This window comes from Urocitellus parryii, chromosome X, assembly GCF_045843805.1.
Source record: "Urocitellus parryii isolate mUroPar1 chromosome X, mUroPar1.hap1, whole genome shotgun sequence".
Classification (NCBI taxonomy): domain Eukaryota; kingdom Metazoa; phylum Chordata; class Mammalia; order Rodentia; family Sciuridae; genus Urocitellus; species Urocitellus parryii.
Genome location: NC_135547.1, coordinates 101,056,860 through 101,078,339, shown reverse-complemented (window position 1 = coordinate 101,078,339; position 21,480 = coordinate 101,056,860). Strand labels below are relative to the sequence as shown.

The window sequence follows — 21,480 nt, the reverse complement described above, 5'->3', positions numbered from 1 at the left end:
TATACCATATATGCGGCTTGCTCCCTCACCTCCTTCAGATTGCAACTGAAACAGTATCTATATTGGAGAGATCTGCTTTGACATTCCCATCTAACATAGCAGCCCTGCCACCATCCTCTGCTTGAATCCCCCGTCCTCCTCCTCGGTGTAATTTCTTATTTCTATAGAGCACCCATTATCATCTGGACATATTTCTTTATTGTCTGTCTCTCCACCAGAATGTAAGCTTGATGAGGGAACATTTTGTTCATTTGTTTCCCCAGAGTGTAGAATAGTGTTTGGCACACAGTGAACATGAAGTAAATATTATTGCATGAATTACTGACCTAACTCTATGTTGCACGTGGAAAGAGACCAAGGAAAGAGAATGGGTCTTGGAAGTTTGGGCAGAGGAGGCCTTGGAAGGGCCACTGAGGAACGAACACACGTGAGACCCAGCTAAGTGGCCTTAAAAGAAGCAAACAAACCAGGAAGCATTAGAATTCTGGTGATTTCTCTGCAGAAGAGTCTCTACAAATCAGAAATTGCTGCTGGTTCTTAGAAACCTGGGAAATGTGGTCTCAGTGTGATGAGTTTCGGGTTTGACATATTTCGACCATATTAACGCAGGGATGGATTTTATAGGAAAAACTGGAGATCTATGAGCATTCGTCTTGGGTGAGGGGCCAAAGTGGGCAAAGAGCCAGCATTTTGAATCTCAGAGAGAGCACAAACTGCAGGTTCTTCAGTGCACTATCGATGGCATCATTCTGACCCCTGGTGGTGGCACAGCTACACTGCAAGAGGAGACAAATAGATGAGAAAGCAAAACCAAAAGTTCAAAGTAATATCTTTCAAAGTGTGTTCCAACCATTATCGTTGGGGTGTCCAGCTGGGATCCAGGTCCTTGGTATCTCAAACAAATAATTGAGCAAGACACAAACAAGTAACAGGCAAAGTACAGAGTTGTTGAAAATGGAGGTGAAGGTAGCACTCCCTAAAAGGAGAGTGGAGTGGGCCCAGCGAGAGAGCTGCTCAAGGCCTGGATGTTTGGAAATTAGTGTTTTATAAACTGAGCTGTGGTGTACTCTTCCCTCTACAGACCTGATTGAAGACCTTACCCTATGTGCTCCCATTGGTTATCTTATGATCCCTGATTTGAATAGTGTCCAATTTTGCCCCCCATTGGTTACTTTAGAAAACCTCATTAGAATACTGTCCACTTTACCCGCATTGGTCATTTTAAAATACCGAACCTGTGTGTGGGGGGGTGTTAAGCCCTTAGTGACGCAACTTATTGTTAAACAGGGACCTGATTGTCTCCCTGTCTGTCCCCAGTGGCATCTTTCTTATACCCTGCCTTTGCCATCTTGACGTCCCTTAAATCCTACCTAACACAACCATCAGAGTGTGCTAGTTTTCTTGGGATAAAGATCTCCCAAGGTTTCTCCTCTATGGTATCTGAGCAGGCTGCCTTAATCTTCTGAGATGAGCCTCAAATGGGACCAGCTGAGTGGAAGTCACCCTGGCAGGTATGTGTGGCTGTAAAATGGCTTTTTGTCCAGGTTCCAGGCAACCTCTTCTCCTAGCCCTCTACCAAGTGTGTTTGTAGAAAGGCCTTCCGTTGTGTCTGGGAAGTTGGTGTAGGCAACCAGGAAGTTCCTTCCAACTCAAGGATTCTACCAGTTTCTGATGAGCCTTTCTCACTCCCCTCCCTTCCACTCTTGTGAACCTTGGTATCCTGACCTTTCCCCCTCTAGACTTTCACTTGCTGGAGACACCCACATACTCCTTGGATTCTTCTCTGAGCACTCTTGCTTCTGCCTAACAACACATATTTTTACTGCTGAATTTGTGACTAGAAACCTTACCCTTTAGCTGTGTTCTGTTCACAGTTTGTTAGGTAGTAGTTAGTAATGAGCAGTGAAATGTAAACCAATAATAGAAGGGTCACAGGGTTTCTTTGAATTACCTTTAATGAATAATCAAGGAACTTGTAGAACAACAGGTATACTAACCCTGAGAATAAACAGGTAGAAACAAAGGGAGCCAAGTAAGCAATACTTCAAGAAGGATCAATGGGGCTCACTCCTGGCAGGGTGTACTGTGTCATTGTAGGATTTACAATGACATAGGTAAATAGGTTTCTCATAGGTCATAGGTTTCTCAGTGTACTTTGGAAGAAAAATGTCTTTAGTAGCTCAGGCATACTAAGGTGAAGTTTGTCTAGTCACTGACCCCAAAATCCACCTTAACATAGGATTGACTTGTAGGTGTGATCCTTCTGGATAGGTTGGTTGCCAGGACAGTTCGAGAGAAGACCAAGTAGGGTCAAGGATGAAGCCTGAGCATTTTTGCTTTAGCTGGCACTACAGGTCTCCCCACTGAAGGTGGTCCCTGGACCTCATCTGGGAAGCACTGGTCAAAGTGGCTGCATAATAGAAGAGGATTTTCACCTGGCATGGTTGCACATGCCTATAATCCCAGCTGCTTGGGAGGCTGAGGCAGGAGGAACGCAATTTCAAAGCCAGCCTCAGCAATTTAGCAAGGTGCTAAGCAACTCAGTGAGACCCTGTCTCTAAGTAAAATACAAAATAAGACTGGGAATGTGGCTCAGTGGCTGAGTGCCCCTGAGTTCAATCCCCAGTACACCCCCCCAACAAAAAAAAAAATCCAGAAGAGGATTCTCAAGTCCTGCTCTTGACCCTGCCCTGAACCTAAAAAGCAGAATGTCAGAAAAATTGCTAATCCATATGCAGAGTTTGGTTTGCTTATAAGGTATGTCCTGTATACTAGTGTGGAGAAGAATATATCTCAATGTTGCAAAGGATTCTGGCCTAAGCTGCTGATTACTTTTGTTCTGAACCTGGATTTAAGGACCAGGGACAGTTTGGGCCAAATTTATTGTTTGAACCTGCTTCTCTGTTTGATCCCAGTTTTAAACGCTGGATTTTTCAATTTGCCCTATAACATATACCATCAGGAAACATCAGAGAAGCTCCTGGACAGATGCAAAGGGTTAATTTGGCATCAAATATCTGTTGAATGAAAGATATACAGATTTAGATATGTTGTAACAGATATCTAGGAGGCAGGAGGATGTAAGTTCAAAGCCAGTCTCAGCAACTTAGCAAGGCCATCTCAAAAAAAAAAAAAAAAAAAAAAAAAAAAAAAAAGACTGGGGATGTGGTTCAATGGTTAACCCCTGGGTTCAATTCCCAGTACCAAAATCCAACCAAACCAACCAACCAAAGAAACAAACAAATCCTACCACCACCAACAGTGAAAACAAAAACCAAACAGCTGGGTATGGTGGCACAGGCCTATAATCCCAGCGGCTCAGGAGGCTGAGGCAGGAGGATAGCAAGTTCAAAGCCAGCCTCAGCAACTTAGTGAGGCCCTAAGCAACTCAGTGAGACCCTGTCTCTAAATAAAATACAAAATAGGGCTGGGGATGGGGCTCAGTGGTTGAGTGCCCCTGAATTCAATCCCCAGTACCAAAAATAAACAAACAAACAAAAAGAAAATCACACATAATCAATTGGAGGAAGAGCCAGGTCTAAAATACAGGCCTTCTTATACTTTACCAAATGGTACTGCAGGCAGCAGAGAGGCAAAGCCAAAGCCATCAATGAAGCTGATCCAGAGAATAGTGCTTCCTGTGACTTTACAAACATCCACAGACTTTATTTGACTCAAAAAATGAGAAACCAAACCCTATGATATCCTTGGTTTTGCTCTTTCTTGGAAGTTCTAAGCTGCACACACACAGTAACACATATCCATGTATACACAGACACACATGAGTATACATAATTAGAAAGAGAATGGAAAAGGAGATATTGCAGAAATAGCAAAAAAAAAAAAGCAAGACTGGTGTGTATGGTTTTTGTGCTGGGGGGTATGCTATGATTTACAGCGAATTCCATTTTAGAATGATAATTTTAAAAGCTGGTGCATGATTTCTGCAGCTTTATGTGTATGTGTATTTATTCTGTTTGTACATGGGAGAGCAACTTGCTATTTGAAGCATCTTGTTTTCTCCGATAAATTTATTTTTTAGTTGAGTTGGACACAGTACCTTTATTTTATTTATTTATTTTTATGTGGTGCTGAGGATTGAACCCAGGGCCTTGCACGTAATAGGCAGGCGCTCTACCTCTGAGCCACAACCCCAGCCCTCAAAACCAATTATTATTTTAAGTGACAGAAGAAAAATGGTTGATGTGTAAAAGGTATATATCCTATCACCCAATAATTCCACTTCTAAAGTGTTTTAGAGAAACATTGGGTATATGGACACCAGAAGGCTTGTACTAAGATTTTGATTGCAGCATTGTGAGAGTAGAATGTGGAAAACTACCTGAATGTTCTTCCCCAGGAAAATGAATAAACTATGGCCTATCCATACCGTAGGATACAATATAGCAGTAAATACAACAAGAGAACTCTGTCTGTAGTGACATGGAAAAAAATTCCCAAGGAAGATTGGTACATAAAAGGAGCAATCTGTAGACAATTATGTTTTATATAGCAATAAAAATACATTTATATATTTATTTAAAATGCAAAACGAGAGCTTAGAATCATTTACATCAAAAGGCAATTTTTACCTCTTGGGAGTGGTTAAAGAGATGGAAGACAAGGAGAAGAAAAGATGAAGGATGAGGGATGGATTTGACTTTTATTTATTTTTAATTTTGGGGGTACTGGGAATTGAACTCAGGGGCACCCGACCACTGAGCCACATCCCCAGTCCTATTTTTATTTTATTTAGAAACAGGTTCTCACTGAGTTGCTTAGTGCCTCACTTTTGCTGAGGCTGATTTTGAACCCATGGTCCTCCTGTCTCAGCCTCCTGAGCCACTAAGATTAGAGGTGCCTTGCTACTTGACTTTTATTATATTGTAATACTTTACATGAAAAAACGTATTCGTGTGTTGTATGATTGAAATTGTTAAAAAATTAACATGTAATTGCTTAACTATTTCAAACCATTTAAGACATAAAAAATAAAAAGTGATACTTCCATTTTCTCCGCCATAATTCATCCCTTCTTTTGGTGGATATTTTAGTTGCTTTCACTTTTTAATTTGTTATTACAAACAACATTGCAAAGAAAATTCTTGTTTGCTTTTATCCTGTTTCCACTCATGAGTGTTTCTATGGTATACAATGGTTACGTGATATAGGCAATTAAAAAATTTGATAGATGCTGTCAAATTGCCTTCCAAAAGAGTGTACAGTGATTTATAGAACATTATTTCTGTGCTAACTCTCTGGTCTACGTTAATTATGGCTGCAACAATAGCAGCCGCACCCAGACATACTGAGTTGGCCTGAAGCCCAGACCATAGCTGACTTCATCTCCTACCTTTTGCCTATTGGCCATTGGTGGAACAAGTACATCTGACCGGATTAGCCAATCAGTGGAGGAGTTGGGAGGGGAGGATGGTGATGGAAGAAGCCTAGATTTGCAGAAAAGGAGACAAACTGATGGCTCATGGTCTGTATGGAACTCACACCATGGTTTTTGTTTTGTTTTGTTTTTGCCTGCATAATGCTGGGTACACAGTGTTTTAAAAAATCGGAATCATTGCCAAGTGTTAAGGGAGCAGGGCTGAATCTCTACTTATATTTTCTTTCATATAGTTCTCCATGTACAGAATAGTGACATGGAAAAAAATTCATATAACATTCTTGATATTTCTTTTTTGGGGGGTGGGAGGTAACCAGGGATTGAACTCAGGGCACTCAACTACTGAGCCACATCCCTAGCCCTGTTTTGTATTTTGTTTAGAGACAGGGGCTCACTGAGTTGCTTAGGGCCTCGCTTTTGCTGAGGCTGGCTTTGAACTCTCAATCCTCCTACCTCAGCCTCCTGAGCTGCTGGGATTACAGGCATGCATCACCGCGCCTGGCTACATTCTTGTTATTTCTTTACTCCCTGACTCACACCTTCCCTGGGAGGTAGAGTGGCTTCCTCTTCTCTTTGTAGCTGGCTCCCAGGGAGAACAAGTTGCTACCTTCAACTTAGATTCTAATTCTGGACTTTACAATGAGAAAGACCAGTTTGAAAGAAAAGTGGCGCAGCACTGATCACTCACACACCTGGGATAAGAAGCGGGTTTATTGTCAGGAGCCCAACAAGGCTGCTCTGCACAAAGAGAGGGACAGCAGCAGCAAGGAGGGAGAGCAGCAACTCCCCCTTGAATGTTACCTTTTATAAGCTAGAATCATGGCTGAGCGCTGGGGGCAGGTTTAGTCTTGACTGACATAGTGAGCATCCCCTGATCTTGTGGAAGGCAAGTTTGTTTCTTGGGGAACAGAGACAGGCAGTTTTCCTGTCTCTCAGAGGGGGAACAGGGAAACTGGCATGTCCCTTTATCTTCTCAAGGAGAGAACAGGTACACCAGTACGTCCCCATCTCAGGGGCAGGTAAGTTGTCTTCTATCTCTCAATGAGAGAACAGGGAGAGATCAGCAGGTCTCTAGGCCAGTAGATTTTATCTCAGGCTACTTTCTATTTCTTGGGAATATGAACAGCATTCATAAAGTGGGGGTGGGGGAAAGGAAGATGGCTGCAATTATGCTAGCACAGTTACCTTTAGAAAAGTCTCATTCTGGAGCAGAGAGGTAATATTTTGATATTAATCTATTTTTCTCCTTATGTTTTAATTGATACAGAACTAAAGTAGGAAACAAGTACACTATTTATTGGGTCTCCTTAATCCTAAACATCAGTGTTTAAAAACACTGAGATTCCAAAATGGAGAGAGATTTTTATTTTCACACTATAATCAATAGTTTTGTTTGTTTGTTTGTTTGTTTGTTTGGTAACTGGAAGATTGGGCAACCCTGAGTCTTTGTTGCTACTGGTGACCATGGCTGGAGCTGAGATATAGCTTCCCTTTTGGATGGGGCACATGTTATCCAACTCATCACTGCCCTAGCTATTCCCTATTATTTTTCTAATACTTCTACTGAAAGTCCACTGATATTTAGCACCATATGGTGATAGAGTTGTGGAATACTGAGTAGCATCCCCTTCCCCAAAGAAATCCACATTCGGGCTGGGGATGTGGCTCAAGCAGTAGCGCGCTCGCCTGGCATGCGTGCGGCCCGGGTTCGATCCTCAGCACCTCACACCAACAAAGATGTTGTGTCCGCCGAGAACTAAAAAATAAATATTAAAAATTCTCTATCTCTCTCTCTCTCTCTCTCTCTCTCTCTCTCTCTCTCTCTCTCCCCTCTCTCGCTCTCTCTTAAAAAAAAAAAAAGAAATCCACATTCTAATTCTCGAAACCTGAGAATATGTTCATTTCAAAAGGAATTTTGCATAAGTGATTAAAGACTCTGGGGTGCAATAAAACCCTGGGTGTGGCCAATGTAATCACAAGGTTTCTAATAAGGAAAAGATGAAAGCAGGAGGCTCAGAGACACCTAAGGAATCAGAGGTCAGAGAAGAGGAATCTGAAGATGCAGGAAAAAATCACCCAGCAAGGAATGCAAATAGCTTCTAGAAATGAGAAAAGGCAGGAAAAAGAATTCTTAGAGCCTCCAGAAGGAATGTGGCCCTGTCTACATGTTGATTTTAGTCTGCTAAACCATTTTGGACTTCAGAGCTCCAGAACTGTGAACAAATAAACTTATATGCTTTTTTTTAAGTATTTATTTTTTAGTTGTAGTTGGACACAATACCTTTATTTTATTTATTTATTTTTATGTGGTGCTGAGGATTGAACCCAGGGCCTCACATATGCTAGGAAAGTGCTCTACTGCTGAACCACAACCCCAGCCCTAAACTTGTATGCTTTTGGTCACCACATTTAAACAGCAAAGGAGACTAATCCAAGTGCAAAGGAAAAAGTCAAACATTCTTACACCCATATCTCTATTACAAGAAGGAAAACCAGATCAAGATGGCTACATATTTCAGTAATGTGAGAGAGCATTTATTTGTGGAAGGGTAGTAAACATTGTTGTTTACCCAGCACCCAATACTCATCTCACCTTTCATTAAAAGTACCCTGATTTTTGTTGAAATATTTGACCCTCTCACATGTCCAAAGCACTTTCAGGAAAACTAACCCTTCTCTGATCTAATTGTAATTCTATCCTTGCTAGGATGAATCATTTGAGAGCTCAGATTTAAGAGGGTCAATGTGTAGAATTTTCCAGATTATGAAATTGACATTTCTGAGCATATGACCTAATTTTGACCAAGGCATAAAATTCCCTAACATAGATAGGGGGAACTTTGAAGGAATTTTTCCATATGGTCTCATCTTTTAAGGATTGCAGAAGTGGAGGTGGTTGCCCATGTTTTGCCTCCTACATGGAATACACATCCAATACCAGTGGTGCTGCACATGTCTATAGAAAGTTCCAGCTTTATCTGAGATCCTTATAAATCATTTTGGGAAGAGATTTTTTTTCTTTTTGTAGTGCTGGGGATTTGTACATGTGAGGCAAGTACTCTACCAACTGAGCTATATCCCCAGCCTGAGACATTCTCCATGAAGTAATTAGGGGGCCATTTCTAGGTAGGCCTAGATCGTCGATATATTATATATATCCAACGATGACATAGAGAGACATGAAATGGGACCATAGAGAGAACTAAGGTGTTTGCCACTGGACAAGATGGCCTAGAATCTCCTGGACCAGTGAAGATAATGGCCATCTAAATCTTCTAAGGAATGAATATTTAGGATCCTTGCATAGAAATTTTCATAAGTGTGCAAACCTAACTTTACAAAATTACTTGACACTGGACCTATAATCCTCTTCAGTTAAAAATATAGCTCCACCTTCTTAAATGAATTAACCTTGGGTAGTTTTACATGGGGTAAAAATTTCAATTAATCTCTCAAACTTTGGTATTGGTACATGCCATAAGAATGACCTAATTCCACTGGGCACTGTGGTGCACATACCTGTAATCCCAGAGACTCAGGAGGCTGAGGCAGGAGGATCATGAGTTCAAAGCCAGCCTCAGCAATTTAGCAAGACCTTCAGCAACTTAGCGAGAACCTCTCTCAAAATAAAATATTTTTATTTTGGGGAAGTGGCTCAGTGGGTAAGCACCAATGGGGTTCAATCCCCAGTAAAATACCTAATTCCTTTACCATAAGCCATAGATTTTTCTTGCACTTTTAAATAACTATTATCAGTTGGGTGCAGCAGTGCACGCCTCTAATCCCAGCAGTTCGAAAGGCTCAGGCAGGAGGATCCAGAGTTCAAGCCAGCCTCAGCAAAAGCGAGGTGCTAAGTAACTCAGTGAGATCCTGTCTCTAAATAAAATACAAAATGGGGCTGGGGATGGGGCTCAGTGGTTGAGTGCCCCTGAGTTCAATCCCCAGAACCCCCCATCAAAAAAAAAAACTGTTATCAAGAATAGAAAACTATTTTTATTCAAACTTTGAAATTACAACCCTAAACATCCTAAGATTATTTTAGAAATATGATGATTAGTGCAGGTGGTAAAAATATGTTCAGTGATGCATAATTAGATTACATCCAACTAGAAAAGAACAGAAAAGTACTTTTTACTACAGAAATGTAATGAGATGTTGCCACCATTTAGGCAGTATACTGCTACTTTACAAATGCAAAATTATAGCTTTACAAAAATTCCAGTTAGTACTTACATTTGAATACCCTAATTTTGCATGCTTAAAGTCCTTAATTTAAAAAAAAAATAGCAACAACTCAAATGCAAGTTGACAAACAGGACAAAATTCTTGGCCAAAAATAATCATTAAAAGCTAATAAATAGTTAGGGAACAAATTTTACAATAACTTCTTAAAATACAAAAGGCATAAAATAGAAGCTATTAGTGATGTCATAATGGTGAATACTGAATTTGGGTTGCCATTTTAATGGCATAATATATTTATGTGGCCCCTAATTCATTTTTTGTCCCCGTTTCTCCTGTTTAGAATTTCTCAGAGTTAGCATAATGCTATTTCTTTAACTATTGAATAATCAATCGGAAGCAAAAGTATAGCACAGGAAGATAATCTTTATTATACTTTAACTAGAAATAGAGCAGATAGCAAGATCACGAGGTATAATTGATTTTTTTTTTTTTTTTTGAAACCAGGCTTCAACGACAATAATCAAAAACAATCCTTAAGTGCACAGATATTTTGGTCACTATTATAATCTTCAGGGGCACAAAAGCCAGCAGCATAATAAAACATAAAGGTAATGACTCAGAATTTCTGATTGCCAAAAACACAGGTCACTGCATTAAAAACTATCCTTGTACTTTTTTGTGGTGCTGGAGATGGAACCCAGGTTCTCATACATTGTAGGTAAGTACTCTACTACTGAGTTATACCTCCAGCCCCTATCCTTGTATTTTATTAAACTTCTTAAACATTGCACAGTTATTCAGCAAAATATCAACCATACAGATAGCACTCCTAGAAGAATACTGCCTTAATGCTAAACTTTTCTTTTCCCTAAAAATTCACTGAATCATGATTCCAGTCTCTGCATGTATTAGTGTTAGTGGCAGTATGCAAAATTGATTTTGTTTTCAAGGTTAAATAGCAGATTGACTTTGCATTTGGTGGCCAGCTGTGTACCCTAATTCTTCTTTCATTTTAACTACACTTCATAAACCCTGAGATATTAGATAACCTGCTAATGATTGTATACTTTTAATTTGTACTTTACTCCGCTCAATTTATATCCCACATAATAAGTATTTAAAACTATTTACAGATGTTTGTAAGTAAAGCAATGATAAAATTTACTACTTGTATAATTAAGACTACTAATAAGGCCTTTAATTAAGAGTTGCATATTCTATGCATTTTTAAATTGCTAGGAGCAACTCTTAAAATGACACCTATAGTTCTGTCACCAATAAGTGCTTTGCATTTTGCTTACTTCTACCTGGGTAACCAGACTTGGTTTCCTCCCCTCTTGTAAAACAACTCTTTTTTTTTTTCCATCCCCAAACAAATGCTACTTTTCCCACTGAACAGCTGCCAAAAGGAACTTAGCGTGTGAATAGCACATTGGTAAATATAATGCCTAGCAGAGAAATATGCTCCTACCAGGCATGCAGTAAATGCTTGTTCCACATGGAATGAGTAGATTGTAAGGCAGTTGTCTGACTCATATGCTGTACCTAATTTTGCTTAACCAGGAAAGTCAGGTTATCAGCTCGAATTCAACCTTTAGTGTAAATAAAAAAAAAAATGAAATTAAAAAAAATGAATTCACCAATTCTCAGAAAAAGTAGACAGGTAAATCATAATTGCTACTATAACATTAGTTGATTTAAAAAAAGGAGCAAAAATACATTCCATTAAGTATTACGTACAACTAAGCAAGGGGAAGAAATAAAAAACTCAGAGGTGTTAGCTAATTCATTTCTTCTCTACATTCATCCTTGTAGCTTTTTTGCTCAAATATATATCCCTGTTAAGTAAGTACTCTAGCTGAAAGATACATGATAATGTTAGTGAAAAGCTGGTGTAGGTATAAGATCATATCTGGATGTCATGCCGTATTTCTGCATTTAATTTTTTCTAACATTCAGTTTTTCTTATTTCAATGATGCTGTATAGAGTATGAAATAATCTGCCAACTTACAATGAGACTGCTTGCTTATAATACTCAGTTTCTGTTGATAGCTTGCACACTTGTCGTCTAGCATATTAATAAATAACTATGATTCTTGTTTAGAAAGGATACACTGAACAAAGTCTTAAGTGAATGGCTTTAGTCTAGTATTTTTAGTTGGTTACAGGACAATTGCAATGGCAAAAACATTAACAATGCAGTTCATGGTTCGGTTCTCCCATCTTACAGTACAGGTTCCTGAAAACACACAAGAAAAGTACTTTGATGATATCAGCAGCAAAATATCAAAATTACCAGGGGGTGGGGGAAAACACACACACACACACACACACACACACACACACACACACACGTGCACGTATATGCACATTTTTCATAGATGTTAATATCATTTATTCCCTTCAACCTGTTATATCTTCACATTTCATACTGGTCTGAAGTCATATTTGTGACTAGGTACAAAGCCATTATGTTGATAAGATCTTTTCAGGATTTAATTAGAGCCAAATAAGAATTTGATTAAAAAGTACCCTGTTTGACTTTGCTGGCACTTTCTGTACGAATCAGCTTAAGATCTCTTACCGTCAGATGTGGTATCCCAAAAACATGAGCTGGCAGTGTGGAAGCCGTATGCACTCCTCTGGACCACTGCACAGGTCACTACAAATACAGTCACAAAATGAGGACACTTACAGACAGAGGGAAAGAACCAAGATTGAAGTGACTTCAAAGTTATAAAAACTGAAAAAAATAACAGAAAATGATGCAGCCAATGGACAAAAAAAAAAAAAAAAAGTTTCTCATTCTGATTATCTACTCTCATGATTTAAACCCCACTGGATCTAGTCAGTTTGTGAGTCATTGCTATAACAATTAGCAACGGTATTATAGAGAAATTCTGGGTCAAGTTGTGTGCTTTGTATCATAGGCAGAATTTAGACACAGAAATGCAGGAAGTAGGACACAGTGGCACACACCTGTAATTCCGGGAGCTTAGGAGGCTGAGGCAGGAGGATCACAAGTTCAAAGCCAGCCTCAGCAATTTAGTGAGGCCCCAGGAAACTCAGCAAGACCCTGTCTCTAAATAAAAGATATTTTAAAAAGGGCTGGGAACGTGGCTCAGTGGTTAAGTGCCCCTGGGCACAATCCTCAGTACCAAAAAAAAAAAAATGCAAAAAAAATTTCACTTTACAGTAAATATGTGGAACTTCATAGTCCTACATAGAGGCATGGGATTACTAGAAGGAAGTCAGAGTGACTATGGGGGCCTCAGTGGAAAGAGAACTGATGCAAATGTGAAGGGTAGCTACCCAGGCCAAGTATACTTTTTTGTGTAGTGAAAGAGCTCCATCTTTTATATACACCCATATATACACATATGTGTATGTATACATATATAATTACATATGTAATATATACACATGTGTGGTATGTAAAAAATGTGTAAAAAAATAATACATTATTTTTTTGGAGGGGGGAGGGTACTGGTGATTGAACCCAGGGACACTTTGCCACTGAGCTATATCACCAGCTCTTTTTAGTTTTTACTTTGAGACAGGGATTCGCTAAGTTGCTTGGGGCCTCATTGAGTTGCTAAGGCTGACCTCAAACTTTTGATCCTCCTGAGTCACTAGGATTATAGACGTGCATCACTATGCCTGCCTAGGTGTGATTATATATTATCATTAAATGAATAAGTCAGGATTTCTTCATATTCTATTAGTATCTACCTTCAGTGCCTACTATTCATATTCATTCTCAAAATTCATAGAAATTCCCAAGGACAAAGGTGCGTGAACTAGTGAGGAAGGACACTGATACTTACCAATATATTTATAAGCCTTTCCCAGCTTAACCAAATGTGTTAGGGACTGCTCCACTATGCTTGCAGTCCACTGGTTGATGTTGTTCTGATTATAATCCTCACCTCCTAAGACCCCATCCACACACTAGAAGGGCAGAGAACAGCTAAAATTAGCCAAAACCAACACATTTGACACAAATTGCAACAATTTATTCAAAGCATAAAATACACGTATGACCCAAGAAGGTAGTTCAGAAAATATGCATCTGTAAATATTTATTAGGCGCTGTCACTAATTGCTTAAGCATTTTGAAAGCATTTCCACAAGCATTATCTCACTCCATGATATACTCTGGGTCATATTAAAGATAAATATGCCAAGGCGCTGTGGTAAAGAATTTACTCTAGCAGAAACGCTAATAAAAGAAATCCAATATCTATAACACAAGAAAAGACTAATCATAGGTGATAAGTTGTGTCATAAAAGGATTACAGGGTAGGGAGGGGATTAAAAGAAGGTGATATTAATTGGTTGAAGAGTGGCTTTGAAACAGCTGGGACTTAACTAGGACCCAGATGCTAGAAACAAAGGCTGGAACTAATTTAAAAACATAATTCTCATGTATAATAATTAAATTCTCATTCATACTATGTAATTGCTTAGCTATAATGCAACCAGCACACCTGCCAATGACAATAAATAAAGATGCTCTAGAAATCGAAAGTCCAATAATTTCCCATAATGCTTACTTGCATCCACTTCTGACACCTGATTAAGAGCACTGGCTGTAATACACAATCCTAGATTTTAAAGGCCAGCTCTGTACCTACCCATTTTGTGACTTTTAGCAAGTGACTTATCACCTTCAAATCCCTAATTTCCTAATCCTTACAGGAGAAATAATAACATCATTTTATCAGGTTGTTGAGAGGATGAAATGAGATAATGAACTCAAATGAGATAATGAACTATGCTCAAACACAGTGCTGGCACATAAATAACTATTATTATGATTATTATCATTATTGCTGCCAGCCATGTTTTGGTTTTTTTTTTTCTTTTGGTACTAGAGATTGAACCCAGGGGAACTTAACCACTGAGCAAAATTCCCAACCCTTTTTTTTTTTATTTAGAGACAGGATGTCACTAAGTTGCCTAGGGCCTCGCTAAATTGCTGAGGCTGGCTTTGAACTTGATATCCTCCTGCCTCAGCCTCCAGAGTCCCTGGGATTACAGGCATGTACCACCTTGCCCAGCTCCACTGCTATTGCTTATATTCAAATAATAGAGTCTGGAACACGAAGCACTCATTCACTTTTAGAATCTAACTTAACACCTGCACAAGTGCACATGCTTTCATTTACGACTTCTAAGTAATACAGTATGCTACTCAATATAGAATCTTAAGCTGGATAATATAAAATCTTTGGAGGATTGTGAGTTCAAAGCCTGCCTCAGCAACTTAGTGAGGCCATAACCAACTTAGCAAGACCCTTCTCAAAATCAAAAATTAAAAAATAAAAAGGGCTGGGGATGTGACTCAGTGGTTAAAAGTGGCCTTGGGTTCAGTCCTCAGTATTTTTTTTAAAAAAAACTCATTACTAATAATAAGATGCAAAAAGAGAAATTAAATAATTTAGAGGTGCTGACAAAAGTAATGTGGCCCAAATTATTCTCCATGACAGAGTAGAAGGGACAGTAGCACAGGGTTTTAATTCTGGCTTTACCATTACCAAAACTGATGATCTTGTTTTTCTGTTATGATAAATTAGGGGAATATTTTATTTTTTTTTTATTTTTTGGACTGTGCAAAACTTTCCTCCTGTAGATGCCTTTCATTAATGGGGAAATTAAGGACACTCATTTTCTTTTGGATTATCTGAAAGAATCACTCCAATTTCAGCTCTAAACAACAGAAAACACTGTGTGGATGTGGGTCTACTGTCAATAGCCCTCCTAATTACAATTAACTAATATTTAGCCTAACTAATTACCAGGAGGCCTACCAGGCAATGAGGTCCTTAAACAGATCTGCATTTCCATGGTCAATCTCAGGATGGGGGCACACAGCAGGTACTCAATAAATGTTTGTTGTTGAAACAATATTGGCTTTGATATACTCTCTGGACATTCCAAATCAAATACACTTTAGACTAAGTTCCAACTAAGTTCAGTAGAAAAAAAATATATTAGTGTGGGGGCTCAGAGCAAGGAATTGAAAAAAAATAAGATGAGCAAGAGATAAGGAAAACAGAAATAACTGGTGAAATTATGTAATTGTCTAGTAAGTACTAAAATGTTTTAATACAGAGCTTATTCTCAAGCTTTTCCAGTGCCTCAATGGAAATGTTTCAATGGCAGGAAAAAGTTGGCTTATGGGAAGAAAGGAGGAGGTTCTTTTGATTCAAAAATAGACTATTAAAGTAATACACAAAGAGTGGCCTCCCCACCCTTTCCTTTCCAGTCCCTTTTCCCATTCTCCAGAGGAAAACACCTTCAGTATATAATTATGTTTATTTCTTCTAAAGGTTACTTACGTTATTTCCAAGTAACATATCACTCTGCAAGGGAAATACTGGGGATTTAACTGCTTTACAACCCAGTTACATCCTGTCTTTATTTTGATATGGTCTCACTAAATTGCTGAGGCTGGCCTCAAACTTGTGATCCTTCTGACTTAGCCTTCCAAGTCACTGGGATTCCAGGCATGTACCATGGCACATAGCTATATCACCATTTCTTCACTATGAATTACTGATAATATCCATGAGAAATCCTGCCATGATAGGTGAAAATTTAGTTCCCCCAGGCTACCTGGTGTCTTCCTCCCATGCCCTTCTCTTAAGACAGTGAATTTACTATTGTCATTCAGTATATTTACACGGTTAGGAATAAGTTTCATTTCTATTCCTGACAGTTCCTTGTACACAGAGGATTTTTTCTTAACATTCCTGGCCTTTTATCTCACCAGTTTTTCTTTCCCCTGGAGATGGAGGTGAGTTACCTGCTTGGTGGGGGACGACCATTGTTCTACCATTCTCAAATGGGAAAGCCAATCTTCCAGACATGTTGGACTTGGGGTTTTGCTTCTTCTCCACCCAGACCAATAAAAGGCATCAGCCTATAAGTGTTTTTCTCTGCCTACTCAAACTTTGCCTTGGATGTCTCTACCAAGGTCTGAACCGAGTGAGAGCAAGTAAACAAGCTACATCATCAACCTAGTTTTTATCCATAATAAAAGTGTTTTGTTCTCTTCTAATAACTCTTTTCTCTTTTTATCTGGTTCAGAACTTAGGTAAGGAAGAAAGCACTAATTAAAGGGACCATGCCAAAGACCCCACATCCTTTTTTTCACGTTCCATTGACTAAGTATGGTCTCTCTTGATATTCCATTTTGAAAAATGAGATTATTATGACTCCTGTCCACCTCCAAAACCTTCCTCATTTCCTTGTCTATCATCAAGGTACTGAAAGCATTTGAATTTAATTTTTATTGATTAAACATTCCTAGGTGATATTGTTCTAATACATGATTCTGAACTATTCAAATACGGCAGGATTTTCAGGTGCCTGTCTAGCCCTTTCAGACATCGAGTTGATCCTTGTTGTACAAGGACAGACCTGTGAGAGCTTGAAGTGAGCTGGATCATCCAGAGCACTCAGGCAGGTGAGGCACTGTCTGGAGGATGTGCTGAGGGCGCTCCCAGAGGGAGGAGCCAACCAGTCAGGGCCTGCTAGGACACAGGCCTCAACAGTCATACACACAATTCACAATTCAAGCCTGCCTTCTGAGCCATCTCTCTCTCTCTCTCTCTCTCTCTCTCTCTCTCTCTCTCTCTCTCTCTCTCTCTCTATCTCTCCTAGGCCTTGGCAGAGTTAAAGATGATTCAGGACTATTAAAGTGTTCATAAGTACCTTACCTACAGTGTACTCTGTATTGATACCAGTAGAATAATTAAAGTTCCTCTGCCAGAATTGATTCCCAAAGAGAACTTCCTTTTTGTTTGCCTAACAAAGGACCAGATTTCACATTTCAAATAGTTTTCTGAAGATTTGGTTTACCATCACATCAGTGTCTACAAGGTGCTAAAGTGACTATTTTTCCTAGTATGTTGTTAAAACAAGCACACAAAGTCAAAGGCAGATATTTCTAGGGTTTTTTTTTTGCCTATTTGATATAATATACATATAAATTATACATATACTTTACACTGTAAATATATACACATACAGACACACACTTTTATAGTATTAACAAATGGATGGTTTTCTGGAATAAAAGTTCTTTTATTCAAAAGACAGGATTATCAATTTTAGTAAAGAACAAACCATTTTTCTAGACTAAAACAGTTTTTTTTGTTTGTTTGTTTTGGTACCAGGGATTGAACCCAGGGGTTTTTAACTACCTACCCCCATCCTCAGCCTTTTTTAATATATTATTTACAAAGAGGGTCTCTCTGAGTTGTTTAGGGCCTCGATAAGTTGCTGAGGCTGACTTTGAACTCTTGATCCTCCTGCCTCAGCCTCTAGAGCCGGTGGGATTACAGGTGTGCACCACCACACCTGGCACTATGACAGTTCTTCAGCATCTCTTTGAGGAAGCTCCAAGATGCCGGACAGCATGTGATAGAACAGAGCAGCACTCCTCTAAAGACTTGGGTGAAAAATTCAAAATCTTGTGTTTAACACTAAGGGTTCTAACTTTGTACTGAACCTCAAAACATACATCAGTGCAGCAAGCCTTGAGATGAACATGTATAACTTACCTCTTTGACGATATTGTGGGCTTCATCAGCATTGAAACCAACCTAAAGGGAAAACCCAAGATAATACTGCTTTCAATACAGGCTTCATTTTATTTGTAGAGATGATAATACACAGAATCCCTTGACTGGCCTGGACACAGGGGAGTGACAGAGACTGTAGAGATAAGGGGCACTTAAAAGTATAGAATTCTCTCCCTACCTTTCCTTCCGAGAGATTCTGAGTCCTTAGGTCAGGGCAGAGCCTGGGCAACTATATCTTTTTGAAAAGTGCTTTGTACTAGCAATTCTGATGAACATTTTAGATGGAGAATCATTGTATTGTAAAGTTGAGGAAATAAGCAGATAAAGATACATGTGTTATAATGGCATTTTATTCAGTCATAAAGAAAAATGAAATTATGTCATTTGCAGGAAAATGGATAGAACTAGAGATCATTATGATATGTGAAATAAGCCAAACTCAGAAGGTCAAGGAAAAGAAAGGTGATCTCATGAGACCAGTAGAATACCGGGAAGAGAGCAGGGGGTAGAAAGAGGGGAGGCAGGGGGAAAGTGCTGGGGAGGGATATTGTCCAAATTATGTTGTTATACTGCATATGTACTAATCTGTAACGACAAATCCCACTATCATATACAACTATAATACACCAATAAAAATGTGGATGAAAAAGATATATGTATTATCAGTAATATAAGAAATGGTTTCAGCAGGATGAGAGAATAAAGTGGTCCATGAGAAGAAAATGCTTAATTCGTTATTTTCAGTTTTGTTTTTAACTGACACTAGGTCAAAACATGACTTTCCTGAATTAAAAATTACAACAAAACTTGATCATTCAAAATTATTATCACTTTCATATTGTAAGTTAGTCTGACAACTTAGTCTTTTGGGGGCGGGGAGCAGCTTGTAAGAATCCTGAATTAACAACAATGATCAATGACATTCAAGTGTCCTCAAGAACAGAACTAGGTTATGTGATAAGACTGAAATCTAAACCAAGACACTTCAGGTAATACAAGAATTGTTTCTATGGAGACATTTTTAGGTGCTTTATTATATCAGCATTTTTGTAAAAACCCATTATACAAATTAAAGTTACTTCAAACAAGTAAATTCCAAAATTGATTTTAGATTTAAAAATTTTTTCAATTCATTTAATTATCCCACAGAATTCCCCAATGACAAAGGAATAAAATACCCTAAACATTTAGGAGTATTATTATATAATAAAAAAGAGTTTGGCCCCACTAAAAATGACCATTTTACTTTAAAATCACATCCTTATCTACTGTCAAAATTGGCCTATGAATCAAAGGATGCCAATTTTGCTTCAGTCTGGAAAGCTACCTGACAATAATCTAGATGTACTGAGTGGCCATGGCAACACATGTAATTTTATTTTTTTTTTTTTAAATATATGCATTTAGGAAGCAGTACAGGAAAGAACCCTTTCCCTTTGTTGGGGGATATGCCAGCCATATAATTTTCTTGTGCCTCAGATCCTCCCAGCCCTCTCCTCCCACCAAGGGGGATGCTGAGCAAGCCCTCTATCACTGAGCTATATCCCCAGCCCTCAAGTCCTTATTCCTAAAGTTACAGCATTTTACCATTGACCTGTAATTATGCGTGCTACCTGGAACAGAAGTAATTCATTTAAATGTGGTTTTAACTTCTGCAGAAGCCCCTATCCTAAAATATCCTAACCTATTCCCATTGGAGCAGAAACCCCTTCCAAGACATCTACAAGTTTTCCTGCTCCATTCCCTACCACTGGAGAGAAAATATCTTCATCTATTCCACCCTTGCCAGCTGTCACAAGTTAGGCTGCGATCCAACAGGCCTCATCCTCCCAGCGGTAACAGTGAAGCGAGAGCTGTAGCTATATAGTCAGAGGCTTTACAAATCAACCATGCCATTCCTGGCAGTTTTTAATTTGGGGCATGTCACTGAGTGGCCATGAAAAGTCAGAATCCCCATCAGTAAAAGGAAGCTAACAACTGACATCATGGGATTTCTGGTGAGGCTTAAGAAGCCTGAGTCAGTAAGCAAGGGCTCCTAATCTATAAAGCAACGTCTTTCCAGCCCACCCAGGCCAGAGTCTCCAGGATCCCAAGCTGCGGTGCCCGAGGGGCTGCGGCACCTGCTCCTAAGGACGCCCAGGGGTGGAGGAAGCTGCGGGAAAACCAGTTTCCCAGGCCCGCCCGTCAGACGGGCGACGCCCTCCATCCACGACCCCTCCACAGGCCTCTTCCCCACATCCCCGCCTGGACCCCACCGCCCGACCCTCGCGCTTCCGGCCGCCTCTGCCACACAGACAATCGGTCCACCCTCAGGATCTCGGGGGCGGGGGGAAGGGGACAGAGAAGGGCGAGGCGTGTCCCCGGCCCCGCGGAGAGGACTCGGGCTCGGAGGACACCGCATCCCAACTCTGCCGGTCGCCGGGCAATGGAAGACCACCCGACAGGGACCCCGCACCCAGGCGGGCGGGGCTGAGGGCGGTACCTCGTCGCAGTGGCGATGGTACTCCTCCATGGTGGCGCCGACTCTCCCCGGGGGCGGAGCGACGCGTGGGTCTAACTTCGCGGCCGCGCACTGGCCTCCCGGGAGGCCCCGCCCCCGTTTATGGCCTGGGGCCTTTACCCGCGCAGGCCCCGCCTTTGTGCCGCACAGGAGCCTGGAACGCGAGGCAGGCTCGGGGTGACGCGAGTCGTCTGACCCGGGGAGGGGGCCTCCTGGACACCGAGTGCACGTCAGGCCATACGCCTATTCCTTCCTGCTTCCATCTGACCTTTCTGAAAATAAGGGATGCATGTTAAAAAGCTAGGGTTGTGGCCACTGTGGAACGGATGGGTGACCTAGTGACCCACACAATTGGTTTAGTGCGAATTGCTGTGGTTATTTTCACATAATTTGTTCATTCACCGTTATCCAACAAGTAAGTGTGATTAATGTAATCACCTACAAGCAACTTTGATTGGTCACTTACTAGCTCTGTTGTTTAGAAAACTTACTCTCCCTCCCCAGCTTCAGATTTCCTACATGAAAACATAATCATAACTATTTCACCACTGTTTGCAAGGATCAAATGAGATGCTACATGCGAAACTCCTAAAGCAGATGCTCCCTTCTTGCTCCAAGACTGCATAAAGAAATATATTACTTACAAGAGAGAAGGAACAAATATCCTAAATTACAAACCTTAGCAGATGCACAATACCTACATTTATTTAAAATTTTCTAAATTCTAGATGACCCTAAATATTTCTTCAAAACCTCAGTAATCCAGAAGGTTTGGTTTTTCTCTTATTACTTTTTTCAAGAT

General features: G+C 39.9%; 1 protein-coding gene across 1 annotated transcript; it reads right to left on the bottom strand.

Annotated features, from left to right (window-relative positions):
• Nucleotides 1-9,887: 9,887 nt before the first annotated feature.
• Nucleotides 9,888-20,712, bottom strand: Dynlt3 (dynein light chain Tctex-type 3). Its single transcript, XM_026387571.2, has 5 exons — nt 20,661-20,712; nt 18,158-18,199; nt 13,412-13,535; nt 12,169-12,246; nt 9,888-11,823 (listed from the first exon to the last, which is right to left on the bottom strand). The coding sequence occupies exons 1-5, from the start codon at nt 20,688-20,690 to the stop codon at nt 11,747-11,749; spliced, it is 351 nt and encodes a 116-aa protein (XP_026243356.1). The 5' UTR covers nt 20,691-20,712; the 3' UTR covers nt 9,888-11,746.
• Nucleotides 20,713-21,480: the final 768 nt, after the last annotated feature.